Source organism: Lepisma saccharinum, chromosome 2 (assembly GCF_977018435.1).
Source record: "Lepisma saccharinum chromosome 2, izLepSacc3.1, whole genome shotgun sequence".
Taxonomy (NCBI): domain Eukaryota; kingdom Metazoa; phylum Arthropoda; class Insecta; order Zygentoma; family Lepismatidae; genus Lepisma; species Lepisma saccharinum.
Genome location: NC_139230.1, coordinates 214,650,780 through 214,669,977, shown reverse-complemented (window position 1 = coordinate 214,669,977; position 19,198 = coordinate 214,650,780). Strand labels below are relative to the sequence as shown.

The window sequence follows — 19,198 nt, the reverse complement described above, 5'->3', positions numbered from 1 at the left end:
GGATAACCCCACGAACCATTTCCGGCAAGGTTAGGTTAGGTACGGTTAGGCAAGGATAGTTAAAATTTTATTCATAAAACAATACGATACAGCTTTAAAAAAATCACCTTCACTTCTTGCAAAACACGGTAACAGTTCCGATTGTTTTATGATTTCTCCTAGCACAAAGACTAATTATTGTAGAGTTTTGGAAATTATTGTCACACGAAATTTGAACCTTCCTTAAAGTAATGAGCACTGTTTGGACTCGAAAAAAGTTATTTATGTTGAAAAAAAAACTTGAAAATTACCTTACTCACTTCTCATGGACAAGATATTCTCCGTAGACAAGTGACAGCAAATATCGTAGAAGCATGGGAATGAATGTACAAGTCGGAACCTCAGTAGAATGCATTTAGAGACTTTATGTTAATACTAAGATAACCAAACCTAACCTGCCTAACCTAACCATGAAAGTACTCCCCAGTATGTGTTAACAGACTTACATCTAAATCGAGCCATGGGTAAATTTCTCGTATCGGACAAACGGCTGAAATTTGCTAGTTCATTTAATTAGAATATTCGTACTTACGTATTCTGAATTGAGAAACATTGCTGAGGGTGTCATTTCGCTTATTTCATGGAAATAAGCTCTATTTGTGACATATCTACGTAGCCCCACAAACCATTGATGCATAGCCCCACGGACCATTCATACATAGTCCCACAAACCATTTCCGGTAAGGTTAGGTTAGGTAGGGTCACGTATAGGTTACAATAGTTAAAAATTGGTTTCGAAAAAAATATGCATAGCCCCAAACACCATTCTCCCATAGCCCCATGAACCATTGACACGTAGCCCCACGAACCATTCACACGTAGCCCCCCAAACCATTTGCGGAAATGTACCTTCTTCAGTTACAAAAACACGTGTTTGGAAACACTGACCGGGATTGACCGTGATTACGTCATCACACACAGGCTACATCCACCTGGAAGTAAATGGATGCAAGAGCTTTCGTGCATCGGTCACACATTTATATTGAAAAATAGATGATTTTTCAGCAATATTCAATGAACGATACGAGAAAACACTTCCCTGAACTTCCACAAGTATAAAGAAACTGCATTCGGTAAGTAATTTCTCCTGTAAATTTGAAGAAATCCGTTTGTCCGATAGGATAAATTTACCCGAACCATGGAAAAATTGCATTCGTAACATGATGAAATCGAAATAAAACAAAAGGAACTTGGGCCGTCGAAAGCATTGGCTAGACTCTACTTATTGCCTTTTGGTGGTAACCGATGGGAATTAACAACACTGCAGGCTTGTCTTTGTGTCCGTGTTATGAATGCGTGTGCTATGAGATTAGGTTAGGTTCCATTAGCACTCATTTCACCCCTAAATATGTGCTTCATCATCGAATTACGTTCAATTATGCATATCTGGACAACATTGGTTTTTATCGATTTCCTCCTCCAGATAATTTTTCCTCGCTTTGGGATTTACGTTGTTGAATTCCTTATACAAAAAGCTTTCCAACGAGGTACTACTTTACTATACCGGAGACACCTATCAACGATTTATTTCACAATTTTTTACATTGATAACGTACTATTCTGCGTTGTAGAACATTTCTTTAGGTGAAATAATGGATTTCTAACGAAAATAATGTCTAATTCTACATACGATAGCCCCACGAACCATCACGGGGACGAGGTATGCCTACTAGGTTAGGTTCCATTAGCACTCCTTTCGTTCAATTTAGCATATACGGACTACATCAGAATCACAAATCCCACGGCATCTTCCACACCCGGAAACAACTTCACGATGCATCCTCGACACATCATGTTGTAGCAGCAGCAATAGCACGTATTGTGCTCTCGTGCAGAAAGCAAATGGCGGCAGCAGCAATAGCGCGTCGGAAATAGATTTTCGTAGAAAATCACATGCATTCGCATTAAAATGGATCAAAACTACATTCCCGAACATCAACAACGCTACAGAAAATGATTTGCGTAAGTACTTTCGGTAACACTTTACTATACCATAGACGGATTTCTTGAAATTTACAGGAGAAAGTACTTACGCAAATCATTTTCTGTAGCGTTGTTGATGTTCGGGAATGTAGTTTTGATCCATTTTAATGCGAATGCATGTGGTTTTGTACGAAAATCTATTTCTGACGCGCTATTGCTGCTGCTGCCATTTGCTTTTTGCACGAGAGCACAATACGCTCCGTATTGTCCGTATATGCTAAATTGAACGAAAGGAGTGCTAATGGAACCTAACCTAACAGGACTAACCTAACCTAGTAGGCATACCTCGTCCCCGTGATGGTTCGTGGAGCTATCGTGAATTTTTGGGCTAATGTCAATGGTTTTTGGAGTATAATTTAACAATACAGGGAATTTCTCCAATTTGTTTGAAATTTCGGATACTTGCTAATTTGGGTCTCCTAATCACGAATCTGCACTTAAAATTTGGCGCTCACGTATAGAAATTCCTGAATTATGGCTAGCCCCATGGACCATTGGCGCTAGCCCCACGAACCATTGGTGCGTGGTTAGGTTAGGCTAGGTTAGGTTAGGAAACATAGTTAAAAAATTTTAGGATCGTAGTAATATCAGGAATATATATATTTCGTTCTTTAAGTATTCGAAACGGAAAATCTTGCGATAAATAATGAGCAATTGTGCATTGTCGATTGTGATGACTGACCCTCTTATTTTGCAAGTTTGACACGTGAAATATCCGATTTTAATGTGTCTCCGATATAACAGACATTTACCCAAATGTTAACTTCAGATTCGTGATTGGGAGCCCTAATTTAGTGAGTATGCCAAATTTCAAACAAAATGGAGAAATTCCCGGTATTGTAAAATCGCTCCGTTTTTGGGGCTACCCATGGATGGTTTGTGGGAAATAAGGAACAACAGTAAGTACTCGTTAATGTAAGAAATAGACATTATTTTCGTTAGAAATTCATTATTTCACCTAAATAAATGTTCCGCAATGCAGAATAGTACGTTATCAATGTAAAAAATTGCAAAATAAATCATTGATAGGTGTGTCTGGTATAGTAAAGTGTTACCCGAAAATCTCCATTATTTGTGTTTTCCGCGCGCTGGAACTAATTTTATATTACGTAAAAAAACATAACACAACGTAATTCTCGAGGGGGTACGGTGGGTAAACGGCCGTATCATATTTAAATATGACACTCGTGATATATGGGCCTTGCATTTCACATCCAAAGAGTTCACTATCTATTGCGCTAGCTCACCAATTGGCTGTATAGTAAATCTGAATATTAGTACGTTTATCATATGATAAACACATCTACTTGTTATTATGATAGAAATGATAAGCAGTTTTAATAAAAAAATAAAAAAAAAACAATACTTACGGGATCAAAAATTAACTTAATCTACCCCAATGTAAAATGTTCACGTGGAATGGAATGGAGTTAAGAATTGCTTACCCAATACGTAGAGAGATCACAGTAAGACAACAACTGAAGCACTTGCTGCGTATGAGGTTTAAAGTTACAAAAGATTAGCCACGAAGAGTGTCAAGAGTAAACAGAAATGTCACTAGCCATGTGCTTCAATTCAAAGGATCCCCTTATCGCACAGCACTTCTGCAACCTCGTGTTCTGACGTCAGACGAAGAATTCCAACGTTATTAGGTTTGGTTCTATTAGCATAAATACAATGCAAATTTATTATTTATGCAACTTAATCGAGCTAGCCTAGCCTAACAACTTTGGCATTTAGTCTAAAAATAAAATCAGTCTCTGCGCAAGGTTGCAGAAGTGTCGTGCGATAAGGGAGGAATATGCTTTAAAAGGGTCTCCCTTATCGCACTACACGAGTACAGCCTTGCTTGTGCGTTCTGACCTGACGTCAGCACGGAATGCTTGACCACAGTAGATTATAAGTTGACCATGAAGGCTTTTGAGTTGGGTGCGACAAGTGAGACCCACCTGTTTCCTGAGACTCCCTTATCGCACAAGGCGAGCATAACCTTGCGTTATGACGTCAGACGAGGTCGAGGATGCTTACGTTGTTAGGTTGGGTTATCTTCGCATATATAGACTGTAAATGTATTATTTTATGCTAATAGAACTAAACCTAACAAGTCTAACCTACAATTCATGCATTTAGCTGAACAATGAAAATCTCACGTGGTGACGTCAGAACGTAATGTTGACCTCGCGTTGTGCGATAAGGTAGGTAGACCCTTAGTTGAATCTGTAGTTTAGTTGTTTAAAATCGAATGTAGTCATCATAGACATACTACAGAACCAGACGAAATTTTCAATATATTTTATTATATATCACCTGACCAAATATCATGCCACAGCTGTGAATTGCTTTAGTAAGTACTAAATTACTACAATTAGCACACACATGATGCATTGGTCGTTTTAGGAAATTTGGTGAAGGTGATGGACGAATAAATGCGATGATTATCGCGTCGAACAAGTTGTAAATGCTTCGATAGGTTAATCGGGCCCAAGTTCCTTTTGTTTTATTGCGATTTCATTATGCTACGAATGCAATTTTTACATGGTTTGATTTCAATGTATATCTGTTAACACATACTGCGGAGTTTTAGCGATTACTTAAGATTTTGTTCAATATATGCTTTGGAGGTTATGTTCCCTTAGCATTAAAATAAAGTCCCTCAATGCATTGTACTAAGGTTCCCATTTACTTCTACATTCATTCCCACGCATCTACGATATTTACTGTCATTTGTTGACTGAGAATATCTTGTCCATGAGAAGTGAGGAAGGTAATTTGCAAGTTGTTTTTTTCAACATAAATAACTTATTTTGGGGTACTATTATCGTATGACGGAAACACCTACGAATCATATATTTCGGACTTCTTTACATTCCTACTGTAATATTTTGGAATGCGGAACATTTCTTAAGGTGAAATAATGCATTTCTAACTAAGATAATGTCTATTTCTTATATTTACGAGTACTTACTGGTACTTGTTGTTTCGAATCTGTAACACATTATGGCCGTGATAGCATACTGGTTTAGAGGGCGTTCTGAGAGTGTTTTGTCGATTTATGCAGTGTTGCAACCTCGTTCACCGGAAAATATCTACTTTCGTGCCCGGATTTGAAATTATGGTAATACGTCGCAAACCATTAACGTTAGCCTCACAAACCATTGACGTTAGCCCCAAAAACCATTGACGTTAGCCCCAAAAACCATTCACATTAGCCCCAAAAACCATTTTCTGTTAGGTTAGGTTAGGCAAGCATAGTTAAAAAAAAAAATTAAAGGTACTATTATAGTATGGGGGAGACACCTATAAATCATATATTTCAAACTTTTTTACATGGCTAACGTACTATTTTGGAATGCGGAACATTTCCTAAGGTGAAGTAATGCATTTCTAACTAAGATAATGTCTATTTCTTACATTTACGAATACTTACTGTTACTTGTTATTTCGATTCTGTAACACATTATGGTGGTCGATAGCGTACTGGTTCAGGGTGCGTTGTGCGAGTGTTTTGTCGATTTATGCAGTGTTTCACCGGAAAATACCTACTTTCGTGCCCAGATTTGAAATTATCCTAATACCTCGCAAACCATTGATGTTAGCCTCACAAACCATTGACGTTAGCCCCAAAAACCATTTTTTGTAAGGTTAGGTTAAGTTAGGTTAGGCAAGCATAGTTAAAAGAAAATAAAAATACTCGACACGTCATGTTCTAGTGAAAACACAGCGAGTTTGAAACACTGACATCTTAACACACGGAACATTGTCTTCTCGTGCAGAAAGCAAATGGTGGCAGCAGAAACAGTGTGTCTGACAGATTTTTGCAGAAAACAACATGTATTCGCATTAAAATGGATCAAAACTACATTCACAAACTTCGACAATGCTACAGAAAATGATTTATGTAAGTACTTCCTCCTGTAAATTTGAAGAAATCCGTCTCTCCTATACTATAATGTTACCTCTATGATAATTAGTCTTTGTGCTAGGAGAAATCATAAAACAATCGGAACCGTTACTGCGAAAATTGATCCACAAACCATTCACGGAAGGTTAGGTTCAGTTAGGTTAGGCAAACATAGAAAATTAAATTGGAAAAAAAAAAACACACACGTCATCTTGTAATACTACCGCGTGGTTGCTACACTAACAGGGGGTTACATAATCGAACGCACGGAACATTTGATTCACGTAGTCGATGGTGGCAAGAGCTATCTTGCATCGGAGATACATTAATATCGAAAAATAAATTATTTTCCGGCTGAATAAGTTGTACGAAGGGAGAAAAAAACTTCCACTTGCTTCCAAAAGTCTACAGAATCTCAGTTCCATAAGTAGTTTCTTCTGTAAATTTGAAGAAATGTGTTTTCACTATACCATACTGTTACCAATTATCTTGGAGCTTCACAAGTTAGTAAAAAGATCATGTACATCAAGTATATGAACCGTGTGCAATGGCAAACAGTGCTGTGGTGGAATACAGGAATCATTTTCAAGATGCGACATTAGATTTATACACATAGATCAAGTTCCGATTGTTTAATTCCGATTTCATCATGGTGTGCAGACATTTTGTCATGGTTTTTATTGATATCTGTTAATGTATACTTTGGAGTTTCAGCGATTACTTACTGTGTGTTTTCTTGAGAATGTTTTGGTAAAATTTTAGTATGCCCGAAACGTATTTCTTCAATTTTACAGGAGAAAGTACTTAACAAACTAACTTTCTGTACACTTTTGAAAGGTCGTGGAAGTATGCTTTGATAAACCCCTTTGTGAGTTATTCGTCCACTGTCAATTGATTTAGGATGTAGATACAGTAAACTCTCATTTATCCGTACTTCTGCATATGCTTATTTGTAGGTATAACTTTGTGTTAATATTAAAGGTACTTATAATGAAATCTGAAAATCCCAATTTTTGGTACATAATATATTCATACCGAACTGTTATAGGGAGGGATTGTATATTTTTATTAGGTCCCCCACCAGAGATATCTACCTGTGAAAGGTGCACTTTTTTCACTTTTCTAACTTTTTAATAATTTCTAGAAAAAAGGGGGGCATGTTTAAGTGTTGAAACTTGGTGAATGAGCACATCTATATCAGAGCTCTTTATCCAGTAAAGCTCAACTTCCTGACCATTTCAATTCTTGCAAATATTATCTGCTAAAATTGGGACTTTTACTTTTTTTCAAAAGTAAATTTCACCTTTTCATAATTCATATATAACAATGGCTAATACACAGTCTTGTAGCTTACAGTTTGCTGATCATTTTGGTTTTTGTTCCACATCGATAGGATAATTAGGGGCTGAGATATTTCAGATTCGGTAACCCCTTACGACACCACCAAATGGCGGATCTTTGAAAACAAATATGGCTGCCACTCGAAACCTACAGCCACTAAAATTAAAATAATGACTGTTTTCAACTAACAACATGGTAAAGTAACTGCACTTAAAAAATTAGATTTTTTGAAAATTGTCAAGCAACAAGAATGTTGCTTGATATGGATTGTCCCTTCTGGGAAACCAGGACGAAACATTGCAGAAAAAATAAAAACCACTAAAGATAACTGTTACATTATTTTGCAACTATTCAGTGGAAATTTTAGTATATTTTTTGTTGTTGGTGCTGTATTACTGACTTACTTACTTGACTTAATTCCTGTTGTTCCCTGTGGAACATAGGGCATCAACAAAGCATCTCCACCTGGTCTTATGAACAGCAATTCTCTTCACTACATTCCAGCTCTTTCCTTCCTCCAAGGCCTCAGCATGAACATATCTTTGCCACATCTGTCTTGGCCTCCCTCTTTTCCTTCTTACCTGCAGGTTCCAGTCTAGTGCCTCTCTCTCGACAGCCTCATTTTCCTTCCTCAACGTATGCCCATTCCTATCAAATTCCATTTTTGCCGCTTTATCTGTATGGCCACCTCTGTTTCTCCAAAGTTCTTGGTTTTTAATCACTTGTGGCCAAAAGGTATTCAAAATGCCAGTCCCTTCATCTTTTGCCACCATGCTACCCAGGTAAGTAAAGCTATCCACATTTTCAATAATCTCTTCACCAATACTAAACAGGTCTGTTTTGAGAATTTAATCCTCAATGCCTTGGTCTTCTTGGGAGTTAATCACAAGTCCTACTTTTTTTGCATTATCTATCAAATCTGCTAGTTTTGTTTGCATATCACCATGTGCTTCAGGCAATAAGCCCAAATCGTCTGCAAAATCAAAGTCTTCTAGTCTATTATTCAATCCCCATTGGTGACCATTCTATACATTGCCCCAAAATTATCTGCAAGGTGTTAATTTGATCGATACAAGAGCGATTTGGTCAAAACTCTGCCTGTTCCCTTCTGAGTCTCAAGTTAACATGTTGCCCGACCCTGTGGCCGAGTGGTTAGCACATCGTGCTGCGATGCCAAGGGTCCCAGGTTCGAATCCCGGTCGGGCTTGGTTGTTTGTGAATGTCCATTCATCATTTCATTACTCATCCCCATCTTCGCAAATTAGCCAAGAGACACAAAACGAGAAGTAAAATAAACTAAATCAATCAATCAATCAATCAAGTTAACATGTTCCTTAATTCTGTTTAGGATAACTCTAGTGAAGACCTTACTCAAAATGGAAAGAAGTGCTAAACCTTTCCAGCTGTCGCACTTTGATGTATCTTTTTCGGTAGTTTCACCAACAGACCACTCCTCCGGTCCTTAGGCATCTCTCCCTCTATCCATATCTTCTCAAATAAGGGCTGCAACAAAATTGCCAGGGTGTTTATATTACTTTTCATCACTTCCGGTAGTATGTTGTCAACACCCGCTGCTTTACCATTACGTATCTCTTTCAGAGCCTGTTTAATTTCTCCTATTGTTGGAACATTAGTCTTAATTCTTACACTGGGGTTAACATCACCTTCATTATCATTTTCCTTTTCCCCCTGGTCTATCTGAGCATCCACAGAGCGATTAAGGGTTGCAGAGAAGATCCTTCCGTTTCAGTTGGACCTCAATATTCGTAAGGAGGGTGCCATCTTTACTTCTCACTGGTAGATTTTTCTGCATCTGTTTCCTTGTGATGTTGTACAGTTCTTTAAGATTTATCTTTTTTGCTGCTTTCTCTGCCTGTCGAAACAGATTGCCTACCCAATTTCTTTGGTTCCTACGAACACTACTCTTTACTTCTCGATCCTTCTCTGTATACTTTGTTTGCAATTCTGCCTTCCTTGCCCTTGTCCTGCTTGAGTTCATTGCCTCCTTAATTATTTTTCACTCTTTAATCTTTTCCCAGGTCTGCTCAGTCATCCAATCTTTTTTCCTCCTATCCCTAGAGCCCAGAACCTTTTTACTTGCTTCTATAGATGCACATCTGATTTTTGTCCATCTTCTTCCAATGGTTTCGTTTTCCTCATTTACATCAGTCGTGGGGCGTTACCTCCACACCCCCTATATGCCTTCATGGCATGGTGCTAAGCACAGGGGAGCACTTTACCTTTTTTTAATACTTGGAACTGATTTCTCAGTTCAATTCTGAAGGTTTCCTGAAGATTCTTTCCTTCAACTTACTAACATCATACATCTTTCTTGTCTGTTCCGTTATCTTCTTCTGTGCTTGAATTTTCATTTTAAATTATGATCACTCCCAATGTCTGCACCTCTTTTGTTTCTTACATCCTGTAGTGAAATTTGCCACCTCCGTCCAATTGCCAAATGGGCTATCTGATTTTTTGTTCTGTGGTCTGGTGACACCCACGTTACCTTATGGCATTTCTTGTGAGCAAATATAGTACCACTAATAACAATAACTAAGTCATGGATAGCACAGAAGTCCACAAGAAGTTGTCCATTCTCATTTCACTTTCTGAAGCCATGGTTACCCATGACATGTTCAAGCCCTTCATTGTCCTGCATCACCTTTGTGTTTAAATCTCCTCCAATTATATTATGATATCCTTTCTATTTTGCTTCTTTATTGTGTCATTGAGCTGCTTATAAAACTCTTGTTTATCTTCAGGCTCTGCTGCTTCGGTGGGTGCATAACACTGTATCATAACGATGTTTCTGATATTGGTTTTGAAATGTGCCACAATTATTCTCACAGACACTGAATACCATTGAATAGGGCTCCTTCTTGCCTCTTTGTCCATCAATATACAGTCCCGTTTGAATGAATCGGAACGAGCTATTTTTATGCATGATAGAGTCTCAAACTTGACTGTGGCTTCATGATGACGAATCTATGACAAATCGTGTAATACAAATTATATAACAGAAGGAAGAACATATTAGCTATTAAGAAATATTACGAATATGTAATTTACTGTTTCTGAATAGTGTAATTGATGAATTAGGGTATAATTACAAAAAAATATATAAAGTGTGTTGTTATTGTCGTATTTCAATTAATTCGCACAGGACTGTATGTGTGTGTGAATTCGCCCACTAATAAGTGTTTTGAACATTGAGAAATCATTTCAAACAAAGTAGGCCAATCAGAAATGAGGTCTACAGTCCCGTGCGAATTAATTGAAATATGACAATAACTACATATTATATGTATTTTTTTGTACTTACACCCAAATTCATCAATTACGCTATTCAGAAATGATAAATTACATATTCGTAATATTTCTTAATAGCTAATATGTTCTTCTTTCTGTTATATAATTTGTATTACACGATTTGTCATAGATTCATCATCATGAAATCATAGTCAAATTTTAGACTCTATCATGCATAAAAATATCTTGTTCCGATTAATTCGCACGGGACTGTACTCACACCATCATGGCTCACCCCTTCACCCTCAGGTCTTCCAGAATATATGGGTATTTACCTCTCCAAACTCTGGCCATCTCACTTCACTTATACCTAGGATGCTCAGACCATAGCTCTTCATGCAGGCCACTGCCTGCTGTAGTTTTCCACTCTCCCGCATTGTTCTTACATTCCATATTCCAATTCTCGTTATCCTTTTCAGGCCAAATGTTGTCGACTTAGAATCAGTTCGGCTTCCTCTTTTTGATGTTTCTCTATTAGTGTGATTTAAAGTGTGCGGGTTATTGTCCCACAGCACCAGATCTTGGTGATGGGGCTGCCACCTAAGCCTCCAAGCGTGGTATTTTCCCCTAGTCTTTGAGGATCCGTCCTCTCCACAAGGCAGCAGTGGCATCGCGTGCAGTTTGCATACGGGTGTTCACAATAGAAATTTTGTACTGAATGGAGATTTACTCCTCTCCCTTGTAACTTCATCTTCAATTGAAAAAGTAAGAATAACAGTTCAACTTATTTTCAACAATTACCCCCAAATCACGCTATATTTGAAGTAATACAAGATATTTTATTCAATTAACATCCTTTTAATTATGTAATTTACAATTAGTAATGGCTAGTGCAAATGAATTCGTATAACATACAATCTCAGGTATGTACAATGCAAGATTACCATACCTTGCAATCTACTTTCTATTACACCGACCACATGTTAACCAACTACATTCATTCGCCATTGAAAGCATGTGCATCGTTAGCAGGACAGAGGGGAGGACGACTCCAGTCCAGAAAAAATGTATTTTGTGTATTGAGATATTTCATATTATACAGAATCCCCCCCGCTCACAATAACTCGGTTGGGATGCTTATGATTGAAGTGTCCGTCAATGTGACATTGTTCATATTCCTTCTTCCCTCGTGTTTCGTATTTTTCCTCCTAGTATCATTTTTCTATGGTTCAGAGAGATTGATTTTCGACCATTTAAAGCAAGGGTTCCCAAACTTCTTTGTTTCACGATGCCCTTAGTGTTTCAAGATTTTTTCTGCGGCCCTCAGAATGTAGCCCTCTCCAGCTACTTGTAAGATTGCATGCTTTAAGTTAAAAATTAAACACGTATTTTAAATTCAGAAACATTCCATATGTAAAAATGTACTAAATAAGAACATATTTGAAACATTCATAGCATTAACTAACAATTCAGTGAAAATATTGGAAGATTTTGCAGTGCCCCTGTAAGTCAATCACGGTGCCCCAGGGTGCCACGGCACACACGTTGGGAACCACTGATTTAAAGCATATAGTAACATCTGTTCATCGTCGTCATTAACATGTTTACCCGTCGTAGCCTTGTAATTGAGGGGTCCCGGGTTCGATACCTGGTGAAGGCACATAGTGATTCGGATCCCACTTAAAACTGTAGGTCCAGTCCTGATTAGTCTTACTGTGCATATAGTGAACTTAAAACACCCTGTCAATCAATCAAACATATTTACCATCCTTGATCTTATGCAATGCACAAAACAAATCCTTCCAGAAGCAGTCTTTTGGAAGCAAGTCGCTTGTACATGTGCAAATGGTAACAAACGCCCAGGATGTGTCCTTTGCCCGTCCATGCATTTGAGTGAGTTGATCAATTACAAGAACTGTCCGATGAAAAGAAGAATAATAATTCCCTTTTAGATATATTTGTATATTTCTTAAATGTATCTATTTCAAACAAGACTACTTACTAATTTGCCCGAATAAGTGTCTAAAGAACACACACTAAATATGCACTTTCGGTAAGTAGTCTTGTTTGCAATATATACATTTGCACACGAACTCGCTCCTGAAGGATGACCTGCCGAAGCCTATAATTGAGCTCTAGATATTACACAGAAAATAAAATTCTCACTTAGGGCCACACACCGAAGCACAATGCACTTAGTAACGATAAAAAAAGTAAAGTGCTCCCCTGTGCATAGCACCATGCCATGAAGGCGTATAGGGGGTGTGGGGGTAACGCCCCACACTTTCTTGATCCGGTCGTGAGTGGGGGTGATGTGATCGACGTCAAGCCCCTGACTGCCTTTACCCCCCAGGGTTTCCCCCAGGTACCCATGTTATTCGACACTGGGTGGGCACCGGGGCCGCTTCCAACGTTAGAAAAGTTCCCGGATTTGAACGATAACAAGATAAATCATTAAAATTAAATTCCACATTATGCAACTATGTAGCGCAGACTGTCTCGAGTCCCCCTAGACATGCTTTGTATATGCTGTGCTCTGGTGCCGAATGCAAGAAGTATTGCTGCTTGCATCAGGTTCAGGGCTCGCACCACTGTTTTCACACAGTGCAGTGAACATTTTCGAGGTAGAGCATCCAACAGCCCCTTAGCTGCCAGTTTGATGCAACATGCACAGGAATTGTGTTTAACACAATCCGTGGAACACCTTGGGAGTCAATGTTACCAACTATCTAAAGAAAAGTTATCAGACGTGAAAGAAGTCGTGTCAGAGTAAATTGTGTGCTGGCCTGTGTTTCCCGTCATGCCGCTACAATGTGAAATGTTGCTCTTGATTGGCTCCTTTCCAAGCAACATGTGTTACTTCGGTATGAAAGTTGCCTTGGACTGAATGACCCATGTCGCTTTGGTGTGAAATCCTCGTATCGTTTGTCGCGTGTCTCTTTGGTGTAAAATCTCCTTGAGGAAATGGTGCAGTCAGAGCTTTTGTCTCTACGGTTCGAAAGGCTGCATTGATTTCCGACTGATCGCTTTCAAGCGACATTTGTGGTTTGTCGCCTCGGTATGAAATATCTCTCAGGATACTATTTATATTCTAATAACATAGAAAAATAAACTCTAATACACAGTCCAAGACCTGCGTTCCGGAATCACATTGCGATGTTTCTTCTTGTGTTATGCATGCTATTTATTTATTAATTTTATTTTACTTTTCTTTCCAAATTAATGCCATTTCGTGACTGCAAATCACTCCACAAATATAACTGTTTCCATCAATTCACTTACTGCCTTTCTAGAGAAACAAATCTATACAATATATTCCAAAAACTAACTAAGCCGCATTACTTTCATAACAAAATTAGCACCTGGGTCGATCACACTGCCATCTACTTGTCATCGTCTCGGGGAACCAGTTTCTTGGGTCGTTTTCCACACTACGTTATTCAAGGCGCTGTACTTTCGTTAATAATATGGGAGAAAAAATAAGCGTGGAATGCTCTTGGCAACTAAATTTTTGTGTATGAATTAGGTTCATTATTATTATCATCATCATCATCATCATTTCTTTTAAAGATATACACCCTGAAGCATTTGTATTTTTGATATCTACTGTCTCTTTTCTCCGCTTTAAACTAATCGCGGCGATGATGATAATGATGATTGCATGAAACGACAAGGGGAACCCCACAAAACTTTCTTAATGCCATCGACATGAGTGTAAGGAAACTTTCAAACCAATGGGACAAGCGACACGGGATGTTCACACTGTCACACTAGTGACACACATTTCCAGACTGTAAAATAGCCTTCATTGCACATGAGGGTCCAAACAGCAAAAAACACGTTCATATGGCGTATTCACGTGCTACTTGTTACTTTGGTCGGAAAGTTCCTTAAAGGAAGGGTGCTGAGACCAAAGCGACGCGCTACAGGGGGAGTTCCCAACTAAATGACAAGCGACATGGTGCCTTCAGTCTATTGGCAAGCGTTCGCTGCTAATTGTGTGAACAACAGATAGGCGACACGAAAATCTGCATATTACAACAACAGATCTAGGCGACACGATAAGTCACATGTGTCGCACCAAAGTGACAAGGGGCACGCGATACTTATCGCTTTGAGGATTTCACCAACCGAACGCTGGCTTGTGCTTCCCGTCATGCTGCTACGATGTGAAATGTTGCTCTTGATTGGCTCGTTTCCAAGCAACATGTGTCTCTTCGGTGTGAAAGTTGCCTTGGACTGAAGGACCCACGTTGCTTTGGCGTAAAATCCTTGTATTGTTTGTCGCGTGTCGCTTTGGTGTAAATTCTCCTTGAAGAAACGGTGCAGTCAGAGCTTGTGTCCCTACGGTTCGAAAGGCTGCGTTGATTACGGACTGCTCGCTTCCAAGCGACACGTGTGGTTTGTCACCTTGGTATGAAATATCTCTCAGGATACTATTCATATTCTAATAACATAGAAAAATAAAACTCTAGTACACAATCCAACACCTGACATCCAGAATCACTTTGCGATGTTTCTTCTTGTGTTACGCATGCTATTTATTTATTAATTTTATTTTACTTTTCTTTCCAAATTAATGTCATTTCGTGACTGCAAATCACTCCACAAATATAACTGTTTACATCAATTCACGTACCGCCTTTCAAGACAAACATATCTACATAATATATTCCAAAAACTAACAAAGCCGCATTATAAGAAAATTAGCACCAACATTGATCGCACTGCCATCTGTGTGTCTCATCCGTCTGGGAACCAGTTTCTTGGGTCGTTTTCCACACTACGTTATTCAAGGCGCTGTAGTCTGACTCTTCACCACTAGCCTGCCCAGCATGGGAGACCCTACCAGTAGCTATGCTACCACTGGTATAGCCTGGTGGATCATCAGAGCATGCAAGCCCCACCACCAACTACAAGGTCATGCAACCACTAGGTGGGGGCCAGAACTTTATCAAGCTTACCCCAAGATAAAACATACACACAACCCCACATGGCTAGTCACTCCTCACACAGGAGTGACTATGTGTGTGTGTGTGACTGTGTGTGTATGTTTTATCTTGGGATAAGCTTGAAAAAGTTCTGGGAAACCAGGACGAAACATCACAGGAAAAATAAAAACCACTAAAAATAACTGTTACATTATTTTGCATCTATTCAGAGGAAATTGTAGTATATTGTTTCTTGTTTGTGCTGAATTATTACTTATTGTAAAACACTATTATAAACCTGATTTGTTTTCTTTTACAGTTTGGTATGCCACCAACAATACTGTAAGACTCATAATGACCCTCAAAAAGAAAGGAGCATCGCAGTGTGTAGCTGTTTGTGGTGTACCTTTGAAAGCTTGCAACCAGAAATATGCATCTGAATACTTTTCAGTGCATGGAAAAGTTGTAAAGATATTCGTGCAGAAAAGAAAGAGAACATTGATTGTTAGATATGACTCCCATGTAAGTACTGCTTAAGTCTCTGTATTTTATAACATGCTTGAAACTGGTGCCAAGAAGCACCTTTAAAGTTGAGAGGTTCGTGTAAATATTTGGACACTTTTGCAGTTAGGCCTTTCCCTATAATTCTTCATTTAAAAAAATGCGTTTACTGGAGAAACAATTTATATAATTTGTTCACTTCTTGTCACTATACATCAAAACAGAAACATTGTAACTTGGAATGGAATCATTCTTAACCTCTAGAGGATGGAAGCCTCTCCTGCATCTAAGCATCTCCCGGCGGGAACTTTCTAAGTGCACGCTTTTCAAACTTGCTGCAATGTACAAAAATAATGTAGCTCGAGAACTAAATGTTGTAGAGAGATGAAATGGGTTTTATTTTTATTTGGAATGACTGGGATTTTAGCGGAGGTGAAATTTATACATTGTGCCTCCCAATAATTAGTGTTAAAGGAAGAAGAAATAGAAAAAAGAAATGGCATTCCGCCAAGTGAATGAAAAATGTAGTATGTAGCATTGGTACACTCCTACAACCGTGCTTAGTTTTATTGAAAACAGGCTAATACTTATTGAGGAAAGAACTTAATAACAATGGATATATTGTTTTGTAATTTGAGTATGTAATACCTTTAGAGCAGTGGTTCTCACCCTTTTTCAGTTTGGTACCCACCTTGAAGGATATTACACTTCATGGGTGCCATCATAATTACTTGTAGGGGTGTGCACCCAGTTCATGATCATATTTTTGCTAACATCGAGTACTTTAAGAAGCCCTCTTTTCTGCTTGCTTAAAGAAATTTCAAATACTTCATTCTAGAAAAGTAAATATGTACTAATTTGAAAGACTAATTTACTCTAGTCTATCATCTAATTAAACACACATGCTGAAATTGAAAAAAATAAAAAAATACAAATACTTAACTAATGTGTGCAATGGTAGATTGCGAATAACAGAAATGTAGAGTTTAGACTACGCAGAACATGGGTTGATTTTAAATTGTTAAAATAATATATCTTAGTAATTTAAAGGGAATACGTTTTTAAGAGACAGCAAATAAATTAATTGGTTTGCTTTATTTTACTTCACTTTTTGTGCCACTTTTGGTTAATTTGCAAAGATGATAAGTGATGATATGATGAAATTGATGAATGAACACTCTTAAACATCCATCCCCAGGCTGGGATTCGAACCCAGGATCCCTGGCATCATAGCATGATATGCTAACCACTTTGCCATGGGGGTCGGGTAATAAATTTTCGAGCCACACTTTACGACCCACCAAATGCCCCCTTGCGACCCAGCATTGGGTTGCGCCACATGTGTTGAGAAACCTCCCCGGGTGGGTTTTTTCAAGTTATGTTTAAAAATATGTATTTTAAAAATGAAATAAATTTCTCCCCTGGTAGTAATGTATTGTAACGTTCAATTTGTATTGCTTTATACCCTGTCCCATCTATCTCTAGAGCAGGGAATGAAAACAAGTAGTGATGCAAGATAGGTCCACCAATGAACACATGAGAGGGAATTGGATTATGGGGTTGGGGGGTGAGCGATTGCAGTTACCAGTCTTTGCAGCAGCATGTACTGCTTTGCTCTGCCCACTTGATTTCATCCCCTTCTCTGATGCTATGTGCGTCCTTTCTCCAGAGATAGTTGGGACAGGGTATAGTTGACTGAATCTCAAACTATTTAACATTTCTGTTAAAATGCAACAGGGTTGCATTCCCTGAGGCGGCACATAATTTGGTTTATCCAACAATCAGACTACAGGGGGGGGGGGGGGGGGAGAGGGTACAAAATATGTTATAACCAGTACCTTTTTTTTCTGGCAGTCAACAACGTTACTCCATACTGTCATCTTATTATAGTTGAGGACTAATAACATTTTATTTTAAGAAGAGAAATGCCTATTATGCCAGATGTCCTGTGTTCAAATACCCTGAGCATGGGTATTCTTTTTAAGTCCCATCATCAATTTCATCATATCATCACTCATTCTCATCTTTGCAATTATTCTAATGTAGCAGAAAAGAGAAGTAAAATAAATCAATCAATCAAACCAGAGAAATGCACTTATGTGTGTGTGCGTGTGCGTGCATATACTTGCATGCATTATCTTTTATAAACATAACACAATTTTGAGTAGTTGTTATGATGAACACATTAACAAGCAACACAGTAACAACAAATCAACTTGAATAGTACCGGTACCATTCTTCTCAGAAAAAAACAAACAATAACTGTAACTTTTATACAGTGAGACTTTTAATTTTATCAATCAGGTTTGTTACTTTCTTCCCCTGCAAGATACTCAAATTTAAGCATGTTAAAGTATATGTTTTTCAAGATGTAGCACATTTGTAGTAAATACTATTGGTGAAAATATTCCATTCTAAACTTCAGTTTATGAAACAAATTATTTTCTGAATTTAGTGTTGTGCCTATGTTGGATGAATTATGCTACAGCTACAAGCACATTTTATCTCATTTATTTGATTTCCTTACAAGCTGCCACAGACCATTAAATAATCCAAAAATACTATGCAACACAATGCTATGGATTATATCTGCTTCAATACAGTTTGTTCATAGTTTATCACAGTTGTGTTTTCCCATTATTTTTCTTAATGCTTTTAACCATAATTACCTCCTCTGTGCATTAACCATGCAAAATTGTAAGTTTGCCATATTTGATTGCCTGGCTGATTTCATCGAAATTGAATACCTTATACATTCTCCAAAATATCTGGCTGCTATGAAAATGGCAATTCCCATGGTCAAAACATTTACTGTCAAACCCTATAGTTCTTGAAAGACTTTTTTTCTTCTTAATCTCCAAAAATGCAGTTTAGGCATTTGAAAGTGTCATCAGAATTTGGAATCTACCTCAGCTTGTGAAAAATCCATTTTTCATATACAATCTTAAAATGCTTTGAACAATTTCAAATCAAAAGCATTCTCGAGGTGTATCTAGTTGCGATTCATTTCAGCTAAAAACCTCTAAATTTGCTGCAGTTATCATGGTCTCAAAATTGGTGACTTATCCCCACCTTTCCTAAAACAAACACTATATTACAGAATTTTTATTAAAAACTCAAAACCCAAGTGATGCTATAACATTGCTGAGACCTGTGTTTCTTAATCTACGAAATTGTAAGCTAGTCAAATATGAGCATAATTTAAACTCTCCCGAGACATGTTAAACTGGTCTGTTGTTTTGCATTTATGACA

At 38.0% G+C, this 19,198-nt stretch overlaps 2 protein-coding genes across 5 annotated transcripts in view; one reads left to right on the top strand and one right to left on the bottom strand.

Moving 5' to 3' along the window:
- Positions 1-3,659, bottom strand: part of LOC145984309 (ERI1 exoribonuclease 3-like) — a 51,512-nt gene extending 47,853 nt beyond the window's left edge. For 2 of the 4 annotated variants that reach the window (XM_083117964.1, XM_083117967.1), the window contains exon 1: positions 3,468-3,651. The gene's annotated coding sequence lies outside the window, so the exon portion shown is untranslated. Of the gene's footprint in view, positions 1-3,392; positions 3,438-3,467 lie in introns of those variants that run through there. The other 2 variants (XM_083117966.1, XM_083117965.1) reach the window with 2 other exon arrangements.
- Positions 3,660-4,245: 586 nt separating this feature from the next.
- The window catches only part of xmas (RRM_XMAS2 and SAC3_GANP domain-containing protein xmas), a 97,777-nt gene continuing 82,824 nt past the window's right edge, over positions 4,246-19,198 (top strand). Inside the window, exons 1-2 of the mRNA XM_083117963.1 lie at positions 4,246-4,366; positions 15,764-15,966. Of these exons, the coding sequence (XP_082974089.1) occupies positions 15,799-15,966 (168 nt within the window). The 5' untranslated portion in view covers positions 4,246-4,366; positions 15,764-15,798. The remainder of the gene's footprint in view (positions 4,367-15,763; positions 15,967-19,198) is intronic.